Here is a 17,811-nt window from a genome sequence, read left to right as displayed (position 1 = left end):
AGAACCTTACCTGGGATAAGCTTACCAGCCACTTGTTGAAGAAGTCACAGCAACGACTCGTTCACATCAGGTGATAAGGAGTTTGGCAATGCGGTCCAATATCCTACGGACCTTCTACTTGTTATTCATGTGGTTAGTGGTTGCCTATAATAGGCAACACAGCTGAATAATCAAAATCTAAGAATTTCACTGAAAATACACAAATACAATTCCTTAATCTTTTATCAATATCATAAAGTAATGTGCTGCTAATGATTTTTAAAGACAAGTACTTTTCCAAACGGTGTAAATGTAAATGTAAATAAATACAAGGAAATAACCAAAAGTCAGAGTCAGTTAGATTTTATTGTGTTAAGTTGGTCTTCTATCTTGTGCGACAGAATATCACAGTGCTTCCAATGTTTTATTAAATACATAAAAGTGAACAAAAGTAATCAATGCAATGAATTCCAAAATCATTGGTCTACGTTTACAGTCGGATATTCTTGAATATCAATTCCAACTAACAAGTTTGTCACAGTCTGTATAATGCAAGCACAAATAGTTTGATATTAGCTGAGATATTGACCAAACACTGAAATCCTTAAGAACTTTAAAAAACAATATGCATATTAGGAACATTTATTCTTAGAGTAAACGTAAGCGTAAGGCTCTCATGGCAGCAGTTTGGTAAGTCTGTGTAATTAGAAATGAAAATACAGGATGGAATGTTCACTGAAACCCATGACACATCAGAAAATAAAGTCAGGTTTTATACAGGCTAATAATCCACCACTTCTGACCACTTAATGAAATTCACAAGATATGTTTGACAGAACGAAAACAAATATTCCATGTTCTGATGACTACATATCACACTGTTCAGACGTTTCACTGTAATATATCACATTCTTGATAGAAGACATATTTACTACACAGAGACCTGACTGATGATACATGTGACTGGTGCCCAATTCTCTTTCTATGTTGCATGCATCTCTCTCTCTCTCTCTCTCTCTCTCTCTCTCTCTCTGTGAGCAAACATTTCTCTCTCTTCCAACAACAACATGTTCAGCTCCTTCCCTCCTCCTCGACTGTCTACCCAGTGGCAGGTTCTGGGGAGCTGGTGGAGGACGCGGAGGTGAGTCTCTCCCGGCTGTCTCCCATGCCTCTGGCCTTCCCCACCCGCCACTGGAGGATGCAGGTGTCCTTCCCCCCCATGGAGAGCAGGTGGCTGTCATTGTGGGTGAAGCACACGTTGGTGACGTGGCTGCCATGGCCCTCGTACTTGTGGCTCGGCGCCTGGCAAAGGATGTGAACAAAAGAGACGAGGTTTGGAGAAAATTACAGTTTTGGACCGTTTTGGACATATGAGGTTTCCACCCAACAGAGACGATATGATATATGATGATGACTCACCACAGCCTGTCAGTCAGATCCAATCACACCTATCAGGTGACATGTCTGTGCGTAAGGAACGAACATGATCTACTATAATAAATACTGGTTTGTAAATGGAGATCCAAGTCACCATCTTTTATTCAGCCTAGCACCCCGCCTTATGCACAATTGCACATACGTACATACTGTATATTCAACTCAGCTGTGGCAGTGTATTAAAATGATTTAGCCACTTGGTGAACATTGCGCAAAAAACACGATCTACAAGTTAACAAGGCCTCGTGTTGCAACACACTGTGAGCTTGTAGCAAAGAGATTTGGTATAAAGAGGATTCAGGAAGAAATGGAAGGGTACCATAGACCCTGGCGAACCCCAATGAAGTATATAGGGTTGACTTGGTTGGTTTAGCATTGCTCGCTCTTGGTACAGACATGCACAGAGCAAGTTCTGTCAAGGAACTCAGTGCAGTTGCTGCTGGCAGACCATTGGAAGGTCTCAGCTCAATGCTTCTATTCTCAACCAATCCCATATACTCACTTCATAGAGCACCCTATTTAAATGGCGAAATTGCATTGCTCGTTCCTTGCTTGCCTTTTGCTGCTGCCTACTGCTGTTTAATTCTGGTGCTGCTTTAACACCTGCTGCTCACCCTCCACCACCCCAGCTACCACCTGACGTTTTGGATCTACTTTTATGTACTGGGGATTCAGAGTCCCTATTGGTAGGGAGATGTACTGTAATGTGCCCTCTCAGATTACCTGGAAGCAGATCCAATTCAAAGCAAATCAAAGCAAAATAAATATATTGCTAATTTTGCATTCAATATTTTATCCATTCATGAGTTGTCCTGACTGAACTAGTGCAAGTACCGGTGTCTAAGGAAGAGGAGCCTGACCTTTAGTTTTGGACACGGGTACTGGAAGAGATGGACTTTGCAGAAGTCATCAGCCACAGCGACCACCTTCTCACTGTGGGAGCGACACAAAGCGTTGATGTCTGTTCCATCTGAGCCTTCCAGCCACACACCTAGAACACAACAGCAACAATACTGGCTTTAATTCAATTAGTGAAATAGGATAGGAAATAGGATATTAGCGATATGTGTGTGTGTGTGTGTGTGTGTGTGTGTGTGTGTGTGTGTGTGTGTGTGTGTGTGCGCTGGAAGCTCTGTCACTTTCAAAAGGCAGAAAAGCATCAGTTTGATTCAATAATGGAATCCCTGGTTAACCCATACAGCGAATGGTGAAGATAGCCAGTATACAAATTCAGAACGCATCACAAAGCGACGCCTTGTGAGCTTGTAGATCTGCTATTTCCACTATAGAAATTATAATCTTGTGGCAAATTCTGGTCTCTCTCACCCATGACATGGAAGCCCAGCACGCAGGTGTAGGACGCCCATTCCCTGTCTTTGCTCTCGAAGCGGTTCCTCAACAGTTTACACCCCCCGGCCACATCCCCTGCAGACAGTGGTGGGAAAAGTACTCACATTTTTTACTTAAGTAAAAGTATCAATACTGCAATGTGGAAATACTCTGTTACAAGCAAAAGTCCGGAATTCTAAATGTACTTAAGTAAAAGTATAAAAGTATTGGCATCAAAATGTACTTAAAGCACCAAAAGTAAAAATACTCATTATGCAGGATATCCCATTTCAAGTAAATTTACTTAAGTTACTTTCCACCATTGCCATCATTTCATAATCAAATCAAATCGATTCTCAAGCACAACAAAACGTGCACAACAAACGTGCCAATGTGTCATCGATTGCAACCTGGAGAAAGCAAAGCTAAGATGGCTGAATCTGATCACACTTACAGTAAAGGATCTCATAGTCGCCCGAATTGGACATAATCCCATTCCCGTCTTTGGACCAATCGAGATGAGTGATGAAGCTGGAGTGACCCTTGGACAGATAAAACAGGAACAGCATGATACAATCTGCTATGAAGAATATATTAAGACAATCAAAGGCACTGTATTGGAACATAAAGGCCATCATTAACATAATGTGCCGCCCACTACCAGAGCTCTGGAATTCTTCTCACTCACGTTGCACTTGCCAAAGCGAGTGTAGCGCCGACCACATTCTGTCACAGTGTAGATATAGATGAAGTTGTCGTGAGAGCCCACCGCCAAAAAGCTTCCATCTAGAAAGACAGGAGAGCATCCACACACACAGTGTTGATTTTGTTGACTGCCTTTTTTCCACTGCAAAATAAAAACTATGCTTTGATGACAAAAACTATGACTATAACTATACAGAATTTCATCAACAAATAAAAACTAGACTAAAATGTCCAGGAGGGGCTAGTGGAGAAGAAATACAGTAGAACTAAAAGTAATTTTATGCTTGGTTGCATGCTGAAAATAGCCGATCTACAAGCTCACAACGTGTCGCGCTGCGACATGTTGTGAGCTTGTAGATGGGCTTTTTTTTTTCTCCATTTCATTTCATCTTTATTTATTTAATTTCATTTATGAGAAAAGGAGCAGGAAGATAATTACATCAAATAAAAGGAGAGAGAAAAAATAAAACAAAACAACAAAAAAAGAGAGAACAACCAATTCATAATTTATAATCTTTTCCCATTTCAAACACTTTCTTAAGCTGCCTGAAACACTGTTGTACAACTTGAACTCTTCAACTCCGGGTTTTGAGAATTTCCTAACTTTATACCTGTAACAAAGTACACAATTGTTTTAATGTTGTCCAAGCAAACGGATGTTTAAAATCCTATCTTCTTCTATGGAACTCATCCTCTGAGCTAAACTCAAATAACTAACTTCTGCAACTGTTTTGGTAACGATCTGTTTTTCGCTCTGTACACAACTAATAATGTTTGTAGTTCAACTAAATCCATGATTTAAGTCTGATAACATAAAAAGCCTGTTAGTGTGTGCTCTGAAAACTTCTTTGTCCTGTATTTCATAAAATCTCTATAGTTTGTTTTTCTTTTTGTATGCATTTTGTAAACCTTTTGTTATCCAGGGCATTTTTCATACAAATGCATTTTAAACATGCTTTACAAAATTGTGCATGGATTGCAAATCCATTGTGAATCCAAATTAACCTATGAGGTATTTTTCTCCCTGAGGGTCTCTGTAGAATGCTCGAATTCGCAACAAAAGATATGTGAAAGAATTACATTAAAAAGAAAGCATTAAAAAGTTAACCCATTAAATAAAAATCTGTGTATTTTTAGATTTTAGCTATATTTGAACCACTTTAACCATTATTTTATACTATATATATTATAGAGCAAAACACACACACGCGCGCACACACACCAAAAAACCCAAAAAGCTCCGAGCTCTGCAAGTCACACTGAGATTCTGACACAGCACTGAGCTCTGACCTGGGGAGTATCTCATGACAGACAGCTGCTCGTTCCCGTCGATGAATTCGGAGACCAGTTCCCTAGTCTGCAGGTCAAGGACGAGCCACCTGTCATTGTCATGGGGAGCGGGGGAGGGGGAGGTGGCAAGAGAGAAAAGAGAACATTGTTCGTCTCTGTCAGGTGGAAAGACTCATACATCGTTACTTGTCAGGATTCAAATTCAAAAATAGCAAAAGTTGCAGATGTACAAGCTCAAAACGCGCCGCTTTCCGCAGTGTTTGTGGATCCAGGTGCGGAGATATAGGGGAAGCAGCGAATGCAGTCGCATCAGGGCCGCTCCTACTGTGGTAGTAAACTGTAAACTCTCTCTCTCTCTCTCTCTGGCTCTCTCTCCCACAAACACACGCTGTTAAGTTTTCCGCGACTAAGACTACATTTCCTGTCAATAATAAGCAGTGTAAAATGTAGTTCATTGGGAGGTAAAGGGAGACGCTTTATTGTGAAGGGCCCTTCACGGCGCCTGCCGGAAAGAGTGTTTAAACTGGGCTGCTTACTGGCTGCACGTTACAGAGTACAGACGTATTTGCTCCGTTCTGTCCGGTGTGGCTGTCAACAGTTAACACTGCAGACTTTATGGTTCTGGAGTTTTTATTAAAAAAATTGTAGACTGAAGTCTGAAAAGAAACGGTATAATAAACTATTATTATTGTTACCGAGATGAAACATATTCATAAAGACTTGTGCTTTGGCATTGTGATAGCTGGGGCTGTCTTTAACCACTTAAACCCTATATACAGTACAAAATATACTCACCCAAGAGTCTGTACTTGATCCCCTCCTTTTTATAATAGCTGATCTACAAGTTCACAAGTTCAGAAATGTCCCCTATTTGTCATATGGTTGATGCCTTACCTTCCCGTATTAAGTCCTACAGAAACCACAGAGCCATTTGGACAGAAGTCTGCACACAGGCCGTACTCCTGAAGAGACAAGCATAACAACAAAGGTTAAATACAATTTTGAGGCATACAGTATGTACTTTACTTGAGTATTTCCAATTTCCAATACTTTCTTCTACTCCATTACATCTCAGAGGCAAATATTGTTTACTTTACTACTACTTTACTACACTACATTTATTTGAAAACCTTTGTAGATTTTGATTATTATTACAAAACATACAGTAACCACTTCAGTCCTATCAACATTACGGCCATTCAAAAATAGCCGATCTACGGGCTCACAATGCGTCGCGATGCGACATATTGTGAGCTTGTAGATCATTTTCTAATTATTTTTATACATGTGAAAACTTGAAATGAGACATACTTTTGGTACTTTTTTTTGTTTTGTTTTAGCCCACGATTTTGCAACCCATATTTTCATCCAGTGTCAATTAATTAATGTAATGTAATCCTGGGCGCTACACTTCCTCTGCCAACCTGGGGAGGGCAGCGGACTGACCTCATATGCGCACACCCCCACCTGTTAAAGTCTTCCTGGGGATCCCCCTGTCATAAAACGACACATCGACTCAACTTCGACTTTACTGTCTGACAAGTCGACAGGGAAAAATCTCAACTCGTTAATGCCCACTGTGCGCCCTACCTCCATGAGTGTGGTGGACCAATCCAGCTTGTGTTCCTCTGTGTTCCACAGACACACCTGTCTGTCGTGACCGCAGGTGAGGAAGATGTCCTGAGACGGGTGGGTGGCCAGACCCCACATCTCATCCACATGACCCTAACACACGCACACACACACACACACACACGTACGCATGCACGCACACACACACACACACACACACACACACACACACACACGCACGCTGGTTTGGATTTTCGAACATATAGATATTTGCACTTGCAGAATACTTGCCGTGGGACAAACGGACAAAGAAAACATATGTAATGTAGATTTATTTCTGTCTTTAGGTATGTTCTTGTGTTCAGGAATGAATGTGATATTGTTTATTTATGTTTTTGGATAATCCTGTAAGGGATGGGTATTTTATGACAAGAACACGCAAAAAGAATGAACGCACGCACACACACCTATCCGCACAGCTATTGCAATGCAATGTAAGCTTGTAGATCTGCTAATTAAAAATAAGAAAACAGGAGTTGTGTAATTAGGTTATGTGCATAATGCAATACCTGTACTATCGCCACGAAGCCATCTGAGAACGTGCCCCTGAGGATAGCGTTTCGGGTCGTACCAACTAAAAGTTCCTCCCCGTCCACATCTGCAATGGTACGGACCGCGCCAAAGTTTTCGGGAATCTGGGGAGACAACAATTGGCATGAACAACATTTTTAATGCAAATTTGCATCTACACAGAACACACACGCACGGGGCCACACACACACACACACACACACACACACACACACACACACACACACACACACACACACACACACACACACACACACACACACACACACACACACACACACACACACACACACACACACACACACACACACACACACACACACTCTCTCTCTTTTCACCTCACACTCTCTCTCGGGTGCCAGGTCTGCGCTCCAGCGGATGATCTTGCGGTCTTTGCCCCCGCCGCTGAGCAGCGCGCCGCCCTGCAGGTTGCACAGGGTAAACACGCTGCCTTCGTGGGCTCGAGTCTGACGCATGATCTGAAAGGTCTCTGGGAGAGGAACACAGAGGCAAGCTCAACGGCACAGCATGTCATTTAGTTAGCCCTACATGTGTTTACATTACAACAACAGCACATTGTACATAGGTACATAGGTACCCTCACAAAAAACATGCAGCAATCCTGGTCTCTAAACTGCCTCCCCCTGGCCAGCCGGGGCGCCTGATGGAGGGGAAAGGAACTGGTTGGAATAACGTGTTCCTTCCACGCGCTACGTCCAACCAGGGAAACTCCCCCCTGTCAGGTGTAAAGGAGCAACTTGGACACTCAGGCATGAAGGAAGCATGAGTTCAAGTCCATTGCTCTCCCCATGTCCCCCATATATGGGGACTAGGTTGGCGGTTGAGGGTGTGTAGATCACATTAGATAAATGACACAGGGGTGAAAAATGGTTTAAAAAATCGTGGGATAAAAAATTATAACATTGTTGTTATCGGGAAGAAACCTCCAGTCATGGAAAATAACTATAAGTACACTTAAGGTGGTTGCACACCGGCCGCATTTTTCGGAAAACCGATGGAGAAACGTTGCTTAAAAATCCGTGGGAATACCTTTAGTTCAGGACCAGCAGGATTAGATTCTAAGCTAGGCCTGCGGCTGCCTTCAGTGGTGGAAAATGTACTCAAATGTTTTACTTAAGTGAAAGTAACTGCAATGTAGAAATACTCTGTTACAAGTAAAAGTCCTGAATTAAAAATGTATTTGAGTAAAAGTACTATGAAAACTAGCAGAGGTACAAGCTTTTTGCGTCGCGTTGTGATAGCCTGGTTAATAAACCAGACCGAATCAGCCGTTGACAAAAAAAATTGCCTACCAGCGGATTACGGTCTGGCGAGGCTCAGTAGCACGCCTCTTTCCTACAACCGAGAACAGGTCGGACCAATCGGGACACGGTATGCAATATGGGCGGGCTTTGGTACAGTGACGTTCAATGCTTGAGACTTTTGACTGACAGTAGCTCTGACCAATTGCGTCAAAGAGAAAATGTTTGAACCCGCCCCCCGGGAAATGAAATCCAAGTGGAGCCAGCCCAGACTAATATACCGCGACAGTGTTGTGTGATATTAGTCTGGCTTATTAGCCAGGCTAGCGTTGTGAGCTTGTAGATTGGCTATTTTCAGTTTTTCACTACTACTTTTTTGTCTAATTGGAACTTGAATTTGTTTTTAATTCATGAAATCTTTTGGGGGGATTTTCATATTTAGATCTTTATTTTTTTTAAATAATAATAATAATAAATGTAATGTAGGGAAAAAAACAATAAAGGGACCCATAAAAATGTGTTCGTGACCCCAAAACATGTGTCTGTGCGTGGTCCCGACCCAGTGTTTGGAAACCAGTGAACTGTTACAGTGCCTTTTACAGTGTCTACTGAGTCTCAGCAGGATCCATTCCAATTACCCTTGGCTCCTTTCCCCAGCATCTTCACAGTGCCTACTGAGTCTCAGCAGGATCTATTCTAATTACCCTTGGCTCCTTTCCCCAGTGTCTTCACATCTGCTGCTGATTTGCCCCACGTCAGGATGTTGCCCTCGGAGTCTCCCGTCAGCACTTCCCCCGTCAGGCTGAATACAAAACACTGGATGAACTTGGGCTTCTTGTATTTCTGACAAGAGAGAGAACACAATGAACTGGATAACAACAACAACACAGGAGCGTGAGGCGTGCAGCATTTGTTCAGCGCCTCAAAAGTTTATTCTCTATTATTATTGTGTTGACTTATAAATATGTACTTATATTCAGTATATTGATACCTGTCAATAGCTCATACAACATGTAAAGCTGGGGGGGGGGGGGGGCTATTTGTATCTGTTAAAACCTTAGAGTATATATGAATAGAGACGGCACCCGAGTTCTCCTTCCATCCACCTGCATTAAGTTGCTCAGAAGCGCATGAGGCGATTTCACTCCTCCTTCCGGTTAGGAACAGAGTGCATTCTGGGATTGATTGGGCCAAAGACATGAACGCGCTGCCATTGCACTGAAACCGCGTTCACGTGTCATCATGAACGTGCGCAATGATAGTCAACGGACCAGCGCGTTCATGTTCTTGGCCCAGCGCTGCAATACCAAATCCGGCCACTATGTCCATTGCGCCTCAGGGTTTCCTCCGGGTGCCGTCTCTATTCATATATACTCTAAGGTTAAAACACAAATAAAGTGTTGATCATTAGAAAGCAACTATTCTTTGCATGCAGGCAACAGTGCTATTGTGTTGACCTAAGTTTGACTCAACAAATATTGATTTGCATGGTGTTTGTTTGCTTGTAGAGCCCTAATGATTTTATTTGTGTGTCTGCATGGCTACCTTTCTCAGCCCATTTTACGGGATTATTCAGACACAATTTTCAATACATTAATATGTCTGACACCAAAATAATAAACAAAATAAATAATAATATCACACAATGTATACATCAGGGGTGGGCAACTTTGAAGCTGGAGAGGGCCACTATAGTTCCACTCTCACTCCAGAGGGCCACATTGCATATTACTGTCGTAGCAAAAATAGCCCATCTACAAGCTCAAAACGCGTCGCAGTGTGACGTGTTTTGAGCTTGTAGATCGGCTATTTTTGCTATATTTTAATTTAAATTTTGGCTATTTTTTAATTGTTGACCATGCATGGGATACATGACTCTGATCAGGAGTACATTCATGTTTGCTGTTATATATATATTTTTTTTTCTTTCTTCAGTTTGTCGTTTCAAAAATAAAAATAGAAATATGTAATTTTGTATTCTGATTTGCATTGTCAATGAACAAAATGCAGCCAACGGTGGTGGAAAATGTACTCAATTGTGTTACTTAAGTAAAAGTATGAATACTGCAATGTAGAAGTACTACAGTACGTTACAAGTAAAAGTCTGGAATTCAAAATGTACTGTTGTTACTGAGTAAAAGTATTGCTGTCAAAATGTACTTAAAGTACAAGTAGAAAGTAATCAGTACGCAGAATTTTCAAATGTGTAAAAAAATCTTGAAAATAGCAGATCTTCAAGCTCACAATACTTCGTAGATCGCTTGTAGATCTTGTATATTGGCTGTTTTCAAAAGGCCTGAAATGTATATAGGGCTGTAGTGGATAATGTATGTTTTGTAATAATAATCAAAGTAGCTAGTAAAGTAACTAACATTTTCAAATAAATGTAGTGGAGTAAAAGTACAATATTTGCCTCTGAGATGTAGTGGAGTAGAAATAAAAGTATTGGAAATTGGAAAAACGTAAAGTAAAGCAAAGTACAAATACCTCAAAACTGTACATAAGTACAGTACTTGAGTAAATGTACTTATAGTTACTTTCCACCATTGGCAGCCAAACGGGTCGGAAAAGATGTACCGACTCACTCCAAAGATGCCTTGTTTCTTGGTGAGCTGTCCGGCGGTCAGCGTCCAGAAGTAGACGTGAGACTTGCCACAGGTGATGATGTTGGTGCTGTCGTCTGGGTTGAACTCCACCGCAAACACTGCCTCGTTGGTGCTCTGGAAAAACAACACACTGTCCTCTTGTCACACTGCTCTCCTGTTTATGTTTTACCGCTCATGCACATCGTGACTGTCAGGCGAGCATAGGCGATTTAAACTGCTTTTTTTTCGTCCTTTAATTTTCATCTTTATGATGTATATTTTTTTAATATATATATATATATGTATTTTTTTTTAATATATATATATTCTATAATTTAGTGCTTCAAGACGAAGCATGGAGATGCAAGGTTTCTGCTCGACTGTGGCGACATGCAGCATGTGGGCACACGTGCATGTGGGCACACGCGCTGAAACACACGTGCACGGAAAAGAAGTCTTTAACCCATTTAGAACCTGAGGACGATTCTATAAATGCCTTCTAAATCCTGACAGTTTTCTGAAAAACCCTATGTTTCTATGTCAGTCATTCTCAAACATTTTCATTTCAAGGACCACCAAAATTATTTGTAATTGGCTGCCGACCCCCATCTGAAAATATGTTGTTTCAGGGACACCCCAGAAGCAAAGATTTGAATAAAAAATGTTCGCTGTGAAAGAATATATGCTCAAAGATTTGCGCCACATTTTCACGTTTTTTTCTAAAATGGCAGATCTACAAGGTCGTAGTGCAACACTCGGTGCCGCGCTATGAGCTTGTAGATCTGCTATTTTTCTAAAGCTAAAGTATAACATAATGCTTAAAACACCAAAAGGGGTTCCCGGTGCCGCCCTGGGTTAACCCACACGAAGAAAAGAAGCCATTATCAGCTGCTCAACTGCTCTGGCTCTTAAATTATAACGATATAAAAATGTCAGTGGCAGATTAAAGAAGTTGACAGAGGCAGTGGAGGGGAACGTTCCCGCACAAAAGTCCCATTCATTCATGTCCTCACTGTACCGTGTGGCCTATGGATTGTTCCACTCCTATGGCGAGGGGGGAGGGGTGTACGCTGTAATTATCTGATCCTTGGATGAACGCGCGTGTTTACATAGCACGGGCAGTTAGCCCGTCCACTCCCACACCCACCCTCCAGCTGCTCGCAGAATGGATATGACCCGAGGGCCCGCGCTGCTGCTGTCACAAGTTACGCTAAGTTGTGAAAACAAGTTTATGCAAAAAAAAATGAAAAATAAAAAAATGGCACATTGCACAACTTACTGGAGATAGAAAATGAGCTCATGCACCTATGCTAACCCCCACATCTATAGCACGTGGCCCTGTTCGCCCACGCACCAACCGCCGACCCACACAAAGACACACACAGTCTCACAAGCACGCATGCACGGATTGCATGTACAGTCACACACACACACACACACACACACACACACACACACACACACACACACACACACACACACACACACACACACACACACACACACACACACACACACACACACACACACACACACACACACACTCAAACACGCCGCTGAACAAATTCCCTGTCTAAAATATTTACACCGTTGCCGTGACAACAGCGCTGCAATTGCTCTCGGGGAAGTTGAGAAATTTGGGACAAAAGCCCATGACGGGCACGCGCCGATGTTGCCTCCATCTTCTTTTCCCTCCCCCCAAACAGACTCCATGCTCCATGAAGGGATCTCAGGATCTTTACTGTGTGTGCGGCTAGAGTGGGCGTTTGGCGCGCACAGCTGCATGTGCATGCAAATTCTCTTCTTGGCGCGCGGCTAAAGACACAGTACACCGTCCATGGCGGCAGCGAGTGTGCGGCTGTGTCATAATTTCAAGAGTTCTTCAGGGTTCAAGGTGCAGCATAGGTTTTAGGTTACGCTCAAGTGAATCCAACCCTTTTTTTAAGTGTCTCCCCGGGGAGATTTTCTGACGGGGTCTGACAGGGACAAGTGACTTTAATAAAAAGGGGTGTTGTGTTATTTATGTTGGGTGTCACTGCCAGTGCATACATCTGGATGTGGTGTTATTTTACCTTAACCTCGGTGTGCTTGGTTCCTTTGGAACAGTCCCACACTGACAGCATGTGTTCGTTGGAATCGTCGATAACACAGAGGAACGCTCCCGAGTCCTGGAATAAGACACCACGCACGCACACACACACGCACGCACGCACGCACGCACGCACGCACGCACGCACGCACGCACGCACGCACGCATGCACACCATAGGAGAGAGAGTGAGACAGATAAGAGAGCGAGACGGGTGTTCAAGTTTGGGGGGGAAAAAAGACAGATGGAGAGATGACGCAAGAGAACAGCAAGCAGCAGCAAGGATAGCGAGTGACAAAGTGTGTCAGAGAGAAGGAGGGAAATGAAAGGCAGAGATGCTAATGGTTTGTTTCACACCGTTGTTGCGGTTGTAGCCACCATTCAAACACTATAAAACGGTTGTTGCGGTTGTAGCCACCATTCAAACACTATAAAACGGTTGTTGCGGTTGTAGCCACCATTCAAACACTATAAAACGGTTGTTGCGGTTGTAGCCACCATTCAAACCGTGTTTTGGGCACATCATCATTACGGCCAAACATTTTCAAAATGGTCAAATCTTCAAAAATCCTTTCAAAAATAGCAGTGGGAAAAGTGGAATCATAACGCCATTTATTGTTTCCCTCGAAAGCTACAAAAAATAAATAAATGTGGATCTCAGGATCTACGTGGGAATAGCGTGCCTCCAATGAGGATGCCAGACCTCATGGGACCAGCCTGTGAAGGCATCCATCTATGACACATCTAATAACGTATGACTCCAAATTTGGGCAAAGGTTTCAGCCGATCAGAGTCCCATTTACTTCCATTCTAATAAAGGGTGCACTGATGTAGCCTGGCTAATAAGCCAGACCGAATCAGCCGTTGGCAAAAATAAAATTGCCTGCCGGCGGATTACGGTCTGGAGAGGCTCAATTGTACGCCCATTTCCTACACCAGAGAACTAGTGTGGCCAATCGGGACACGGTATGCAATATGGGCGGGCTTTGGTACAGTGACGTTCAATGCTTGAGACCTTTGACTGACAGTAGCTCTGACCAATTGCGTCAAAGAGAAAATGTTTGAACCCGCCCCCCAGGAAACAAGATCCATACACAGCATCTCCAGACTCAAATACCACACGACAGTGTGATTTGAGTCTGGCTTATTAGCCAGGCTAGCACTGATGTATCGGCCACATATCGTTATCGGCCGATATTTGCCGTTATCAGTCAATATCGGTATCGGCAAATAAAACTCACATTAACCGATGGCAGTAGCCGATATTTATCTGTTGTTCTAAAATGTTATCCCTCGATTTTGTAACCCATTTTTTCACCCCTGTGTCAATTATCTAATGTGATCCTGGGCTCTCTACACACCCTCCGCCAACCTAGTCCCCATATATGGGGGACATGGGGAGAGCAACGGACTTGAACTCATGCTTCCTTCCTGCCTGAGTGTCCAAACTCCAAGTTGCTCCTTTACACGTGACAGGGGGGAGTTTCCCTGGTTGGACGTAGCGCGTGGAAGGAACACGTTATTCCAACCAGTTCCTTTCCCCTCCATCAGGCGCGATATTTATCTGTTGTTGATAAGCATACAATACATTTTGCAGTGGCTATGTTGGTGTGTTGGTTATCCGCAGCCTACCAAGCTGTAGATTCTGAACATGAACTGTATTTCTTGTATTAAAGCTGTATTTGTTTCCCTGGCACAAAAGGGGGAGATAAAAACAACAAAAACGAAATAGACATAATGTATCAGCATCGGCTATCGGCTAAATTGTTATTTTAAACATCGGTATCGACCAAGAAGTTCTATATCAGTACATCCCTAATTTTAATAAGTATAAAACACACACATGCAAAAAACTATTAGTGGACATACTTCTGTCTGTCTGGCAGAGTGACAGACAGACCCTCTTACAGAAGGCTAGAGACACGGCGTGAAAAGTCTTTCACGCGACTGACTGTGTAAGATCGACATCACACTCACAGCGAAGGAGAAGGCCACAGATCCCACTCCTCTCTCGAAGGCGCCCGCGCCGATCTGCTGCAGGGTGACGAGCGTGGACGAGTCCCAGATATGAACGCAAGGCTGCAAAGGCTGACCCCCGACGCACACGCACACACGCACACACACACACACACACACACACACACACACACACACACACACACACACACACACACACACACACACACACACACACACACACACACACACACACACTTGGCTCATACAATAGACATATGGTACAGTGCATGACAACATTTTCTATGGTCATCGGTGGTGTAAATAAACTAAGTACATTTACTTAAGTACTGTACTTTAGTCAAATGTTGTGGTAGCCTATTTTTACTTTACAGTACTACTACTGTACTGAGTATTTCCAATTTTCAATTGTTTTAGCACTACAAATATTGTACTTTTTACTTCACATTTATTTGAAAACGTACTAGTACTATGTACTAGTTACTTTGTAGATTTGGATTATTATTACAAAACATACATTAACCACTTCAGCAGCCCTATATACATTTTTGCCATTTGAAAATAGCAGATCTACAAGCTCGCAACACGCCACATCGCGACACATTGTGAGCTTGTAGATCTTCTATTTTATAATGATTTTTATACATCTGAAGACTTGAGACTCACAAAAATGAGACATTCTGCACACTGAATACTTTTACTTTTGGTACTTTAGGTATTTTGACAGCAATACTTTTGCACTTTTACTCAAGTACATTTTGGATTCCGGACTTTTACTTGTAACAGAGTATTTCTACATTGCAGTGCTGATACTTTTACTCCAGTAAAACATTTGAGTACTTGTTCCAACAGGATGAGAGAGTCACCTTGCCGTCTTTATCCACCCCCGCTGCCTGCCCAGATGCCACCCGCACCTTGTCTGGATGGAGCGTCAGACTGCAGCCAGAGGAAAATATTATATCATGTTATTTATCATCATAATGTGTTTCTCTATCTACATGCTTCTTTATCATATTAAAAAATAAATAAATAAATACATATTTCAATATTTCAGAAATGGAAATATTCTCTGACTTTGTTGACGTCTCTGAGCCGATCAGGTGTACATAAGACTTTATTGCCTAATTTTTCAGAAATGCAATATGATACATTAGCTTTGTTCCTTCCTATACCCTCACCGCTGGTCATGATTCGTGGGTCATGACCGAAAGAATAAGATCGCGGATACAATCGTTCGAAATGAGTTTTCTCAGACGGGTGGCTGGCCTCTTCCTTAGAGATTGGGTGAGAAGTACAGTCATCCGCGACTCCGCGAGGGACTCAGAGTAGAGCCACTGCTCCTTCACTTGGAAAGGAGCCAGCTTACGAAGGAGGCTCGGGCATCTGGTACGGATGCCTCCCGAGCGTCTCCCTAGGGAGGTCCTCGCTGCACGTCCCACTGGGAGGAGACCCCTTGGCAGACCACGGTCCAGATGGGGGGGAGTATATCTCCACACTGGCCTTGGAACGCCTCGGGGTTCCCCAGGAGGAAGTGGCTAATTGCCCAGCAAAGGGAAGTCTGGAGCTCTGCTAAAACTGTTGGCTCCGAATATGCGGTTGAAGATGGATGGATTGATGGATAGTGCTACTGCTACTGTACCGCTAATAATAATTAAAACATATAAAATATGTTTTAATAAATATACATTTTATATATTTATTTTCTCCCAATTTCATCGTTATGCCAGTTCCCCATGTACGGTAATCCCTGTCACTGCCGAGTGCTGGACCAACAAACTGGTCTTGGGGAGTGTACTGTAGACAACCATGTGACGACTTATTTTCGCCTGACAATGATGAGTTTCTCCAACCCAACCCAGCTTCCCTCTAGTCATGGAGGATCCAAACTGCATGTCTTTAAATAATAATATTATAACAAAGATTTTAAGCACTTAAAAACATGTTACCAATAGTATATAATACAGATAATGCAACAGTAGGCCTAAATAATGAAAGTGCAAATTAAGACTTGCATTCGATATCAATCCTCATGTGGAAGTGAGAGGTTAAAATGAGAGCCCGTACTGACCAGCGGACACAGTCGCTGTGCTTGCGGTAGTGGCGCTGCGTGCGGTTGCTGACGTGGTAGAGCACCACCACGCAGGCGATGAAGTACAGCGCCTCCCCCGACGGCAGGAAGTAGAGGTTGGCCCGGCAGTCCCGCCCTCTGTAACCGTAGCTAAAAACACAGCGTCAGGGTCAAGGTCGACACCATCCAAGCCGTCTCGTCTGATCCGTCATCCGCGTCCAATTAGAGTCATTAAATTACAAAGTGCAAAGTAATTTCACCCCCAGTTTCACTGCTAATACCTGATTTATGGATGATACCGTTCCCACCGATCAGGCTGGGAAACTAAACTGTCTTTTGTTCAAGGACACGAGGCGGCGGGGGAGATTTGGAGACACGCTTCCCTAGGCTAATGGTTCTTAAAGGGAGGTCTGCGGACCCGAGGGGTCCTTCAGGGGGTGCCAGCTGGGGGTCTCCAGACAAATTAGCTACATCAGTATAACATCATAATCAGCTTAACCACTTCAACTCTATTTTAGACATGGGATATTTGGACATAGCCGATCTATGAGCTCAAAACGTGTGGTAAAAGTGTGATGGATACTGGCTGGCTGAATGTCAAGTGACCCACGAGTGCCTAAGTGAATACTGCTATGTCCGGGAGTCTGGGGAGTCGGGGGGCTGCGGCGGTTGATTCTGGCGGCAAATCTTGATTTAGTTTTAGTCATATGAAATGTTTTAGTGTTAGTCTAGTTTTAGTCGACTAAATACCACAAGATTTTAGTAGACTAAATCCACAGTTGATTTGGTCGATTGATTTTAGTTCTACTGGATCTCTTCTCCACTAATCCCTCCCTAACATTTTTGTCTAGTTTTTAATTTGCTAATGAAACTGTCAGTATATTTAGTCTTAGTTTAAGTCATTTTTGTTTTTTTGTTTTTCGTCAGT

General features: G+C 42.8%; 1 protein-coding gene across 2 annotated transcripts in view; it reads right to left on the bottom strand.

Annotated features, from left to right (window-relative positions):
- Positions 1 to 326: 326 nt before the first annotated feature.
- The window catches only part of eml3 (EMAP like 3), a 57,010-nt gene continuing 39,525 nt past the window's right edge, over positions 327 to 17,811 (bottom strand). The window contains exons 9-24 of one of the 2 annotated variants that reach the window (XM_079491723.1): positions 16,884 to 17,033; positions 15,682 to 15,751; positions 14,816 to 14,926; positions 12,823 to 12,918; positions 10,751 to 10,885; positions 8,870 to 9,008; positions 7,242 to 7,393; positions 6,882 to 7,007; positions 6,331 to 6,465; positions 5,635 to 5,702; positions 4,741 to 4,829; positions 3,434 to 3,531; positions 3,200 to 3,287; positions 2,743 to 2,841; positions 2,277 to 2,407; positions 327 to 1,281 (exon numbers count right to left, since the gene is read on the bottom strand). In XM_079491723.1, coding sequence (XP_079347849.1) covers positions 1,078 to 1,281; positions 2,277 to 2,407; positions 2,743 to 2,841; positions 3,200 to 3,287; positions 3,434 to 3,531; positions 4,741 to 4,829; positions 5,635 to 5,702; positions 6,331 to 6,465; positions 6,882 to 7,007; positions 7,242 to 7,393; positions 8,870 to 9,008; positions 10,751 to 10,885; positions 12,823 to 12,918; positions 14,816 to 14,926; positions 15,682 to 15,751; positions 16,884 to 17,033 — 1,891 coding nt within the window. In that variant the 3' untranslated portion in view covers positions 327 to 1,077. The remainder of the gene's footprint in view (positions 1,282 to 2,276; positions 2,408 to 2,742; positions 2,842 to 3,199; positions 3,288 to 3,433; positions 3,532 to 4,740; positions 4,830 to 5,634; positions 5,703 to 6,330; positions 6,466 to 6,881; positions 7,008 to 7,241; positions 7,394 to 8,869; positions 9,009 to 10,750; positions 10,886 to 12,822; positions 12,919 to 14,815; positions 14,927 to 15,681; positions 15,752 to 16,883; positions 17,034 to 17,811) is intronic. The other variant, XM_079491724.1, reaches the window with a different exon arrangement.

This window comes from Electrona antarctica, assembly GCF_951216825.1.
Source record: "Electrona antarctica genome assembly, chromosome: 21".
NCBI lineage: Eukaryota > Metazoa > Chordata > Actinopteri > Myctophiformes > Myctophidae > Electrona > Electrona antarctica.
The sequence above is the reverse complement of the archived record's forward strand: the minus strand, read 5'-3'. Positions and strand labels throughout refer to the sequence as shown.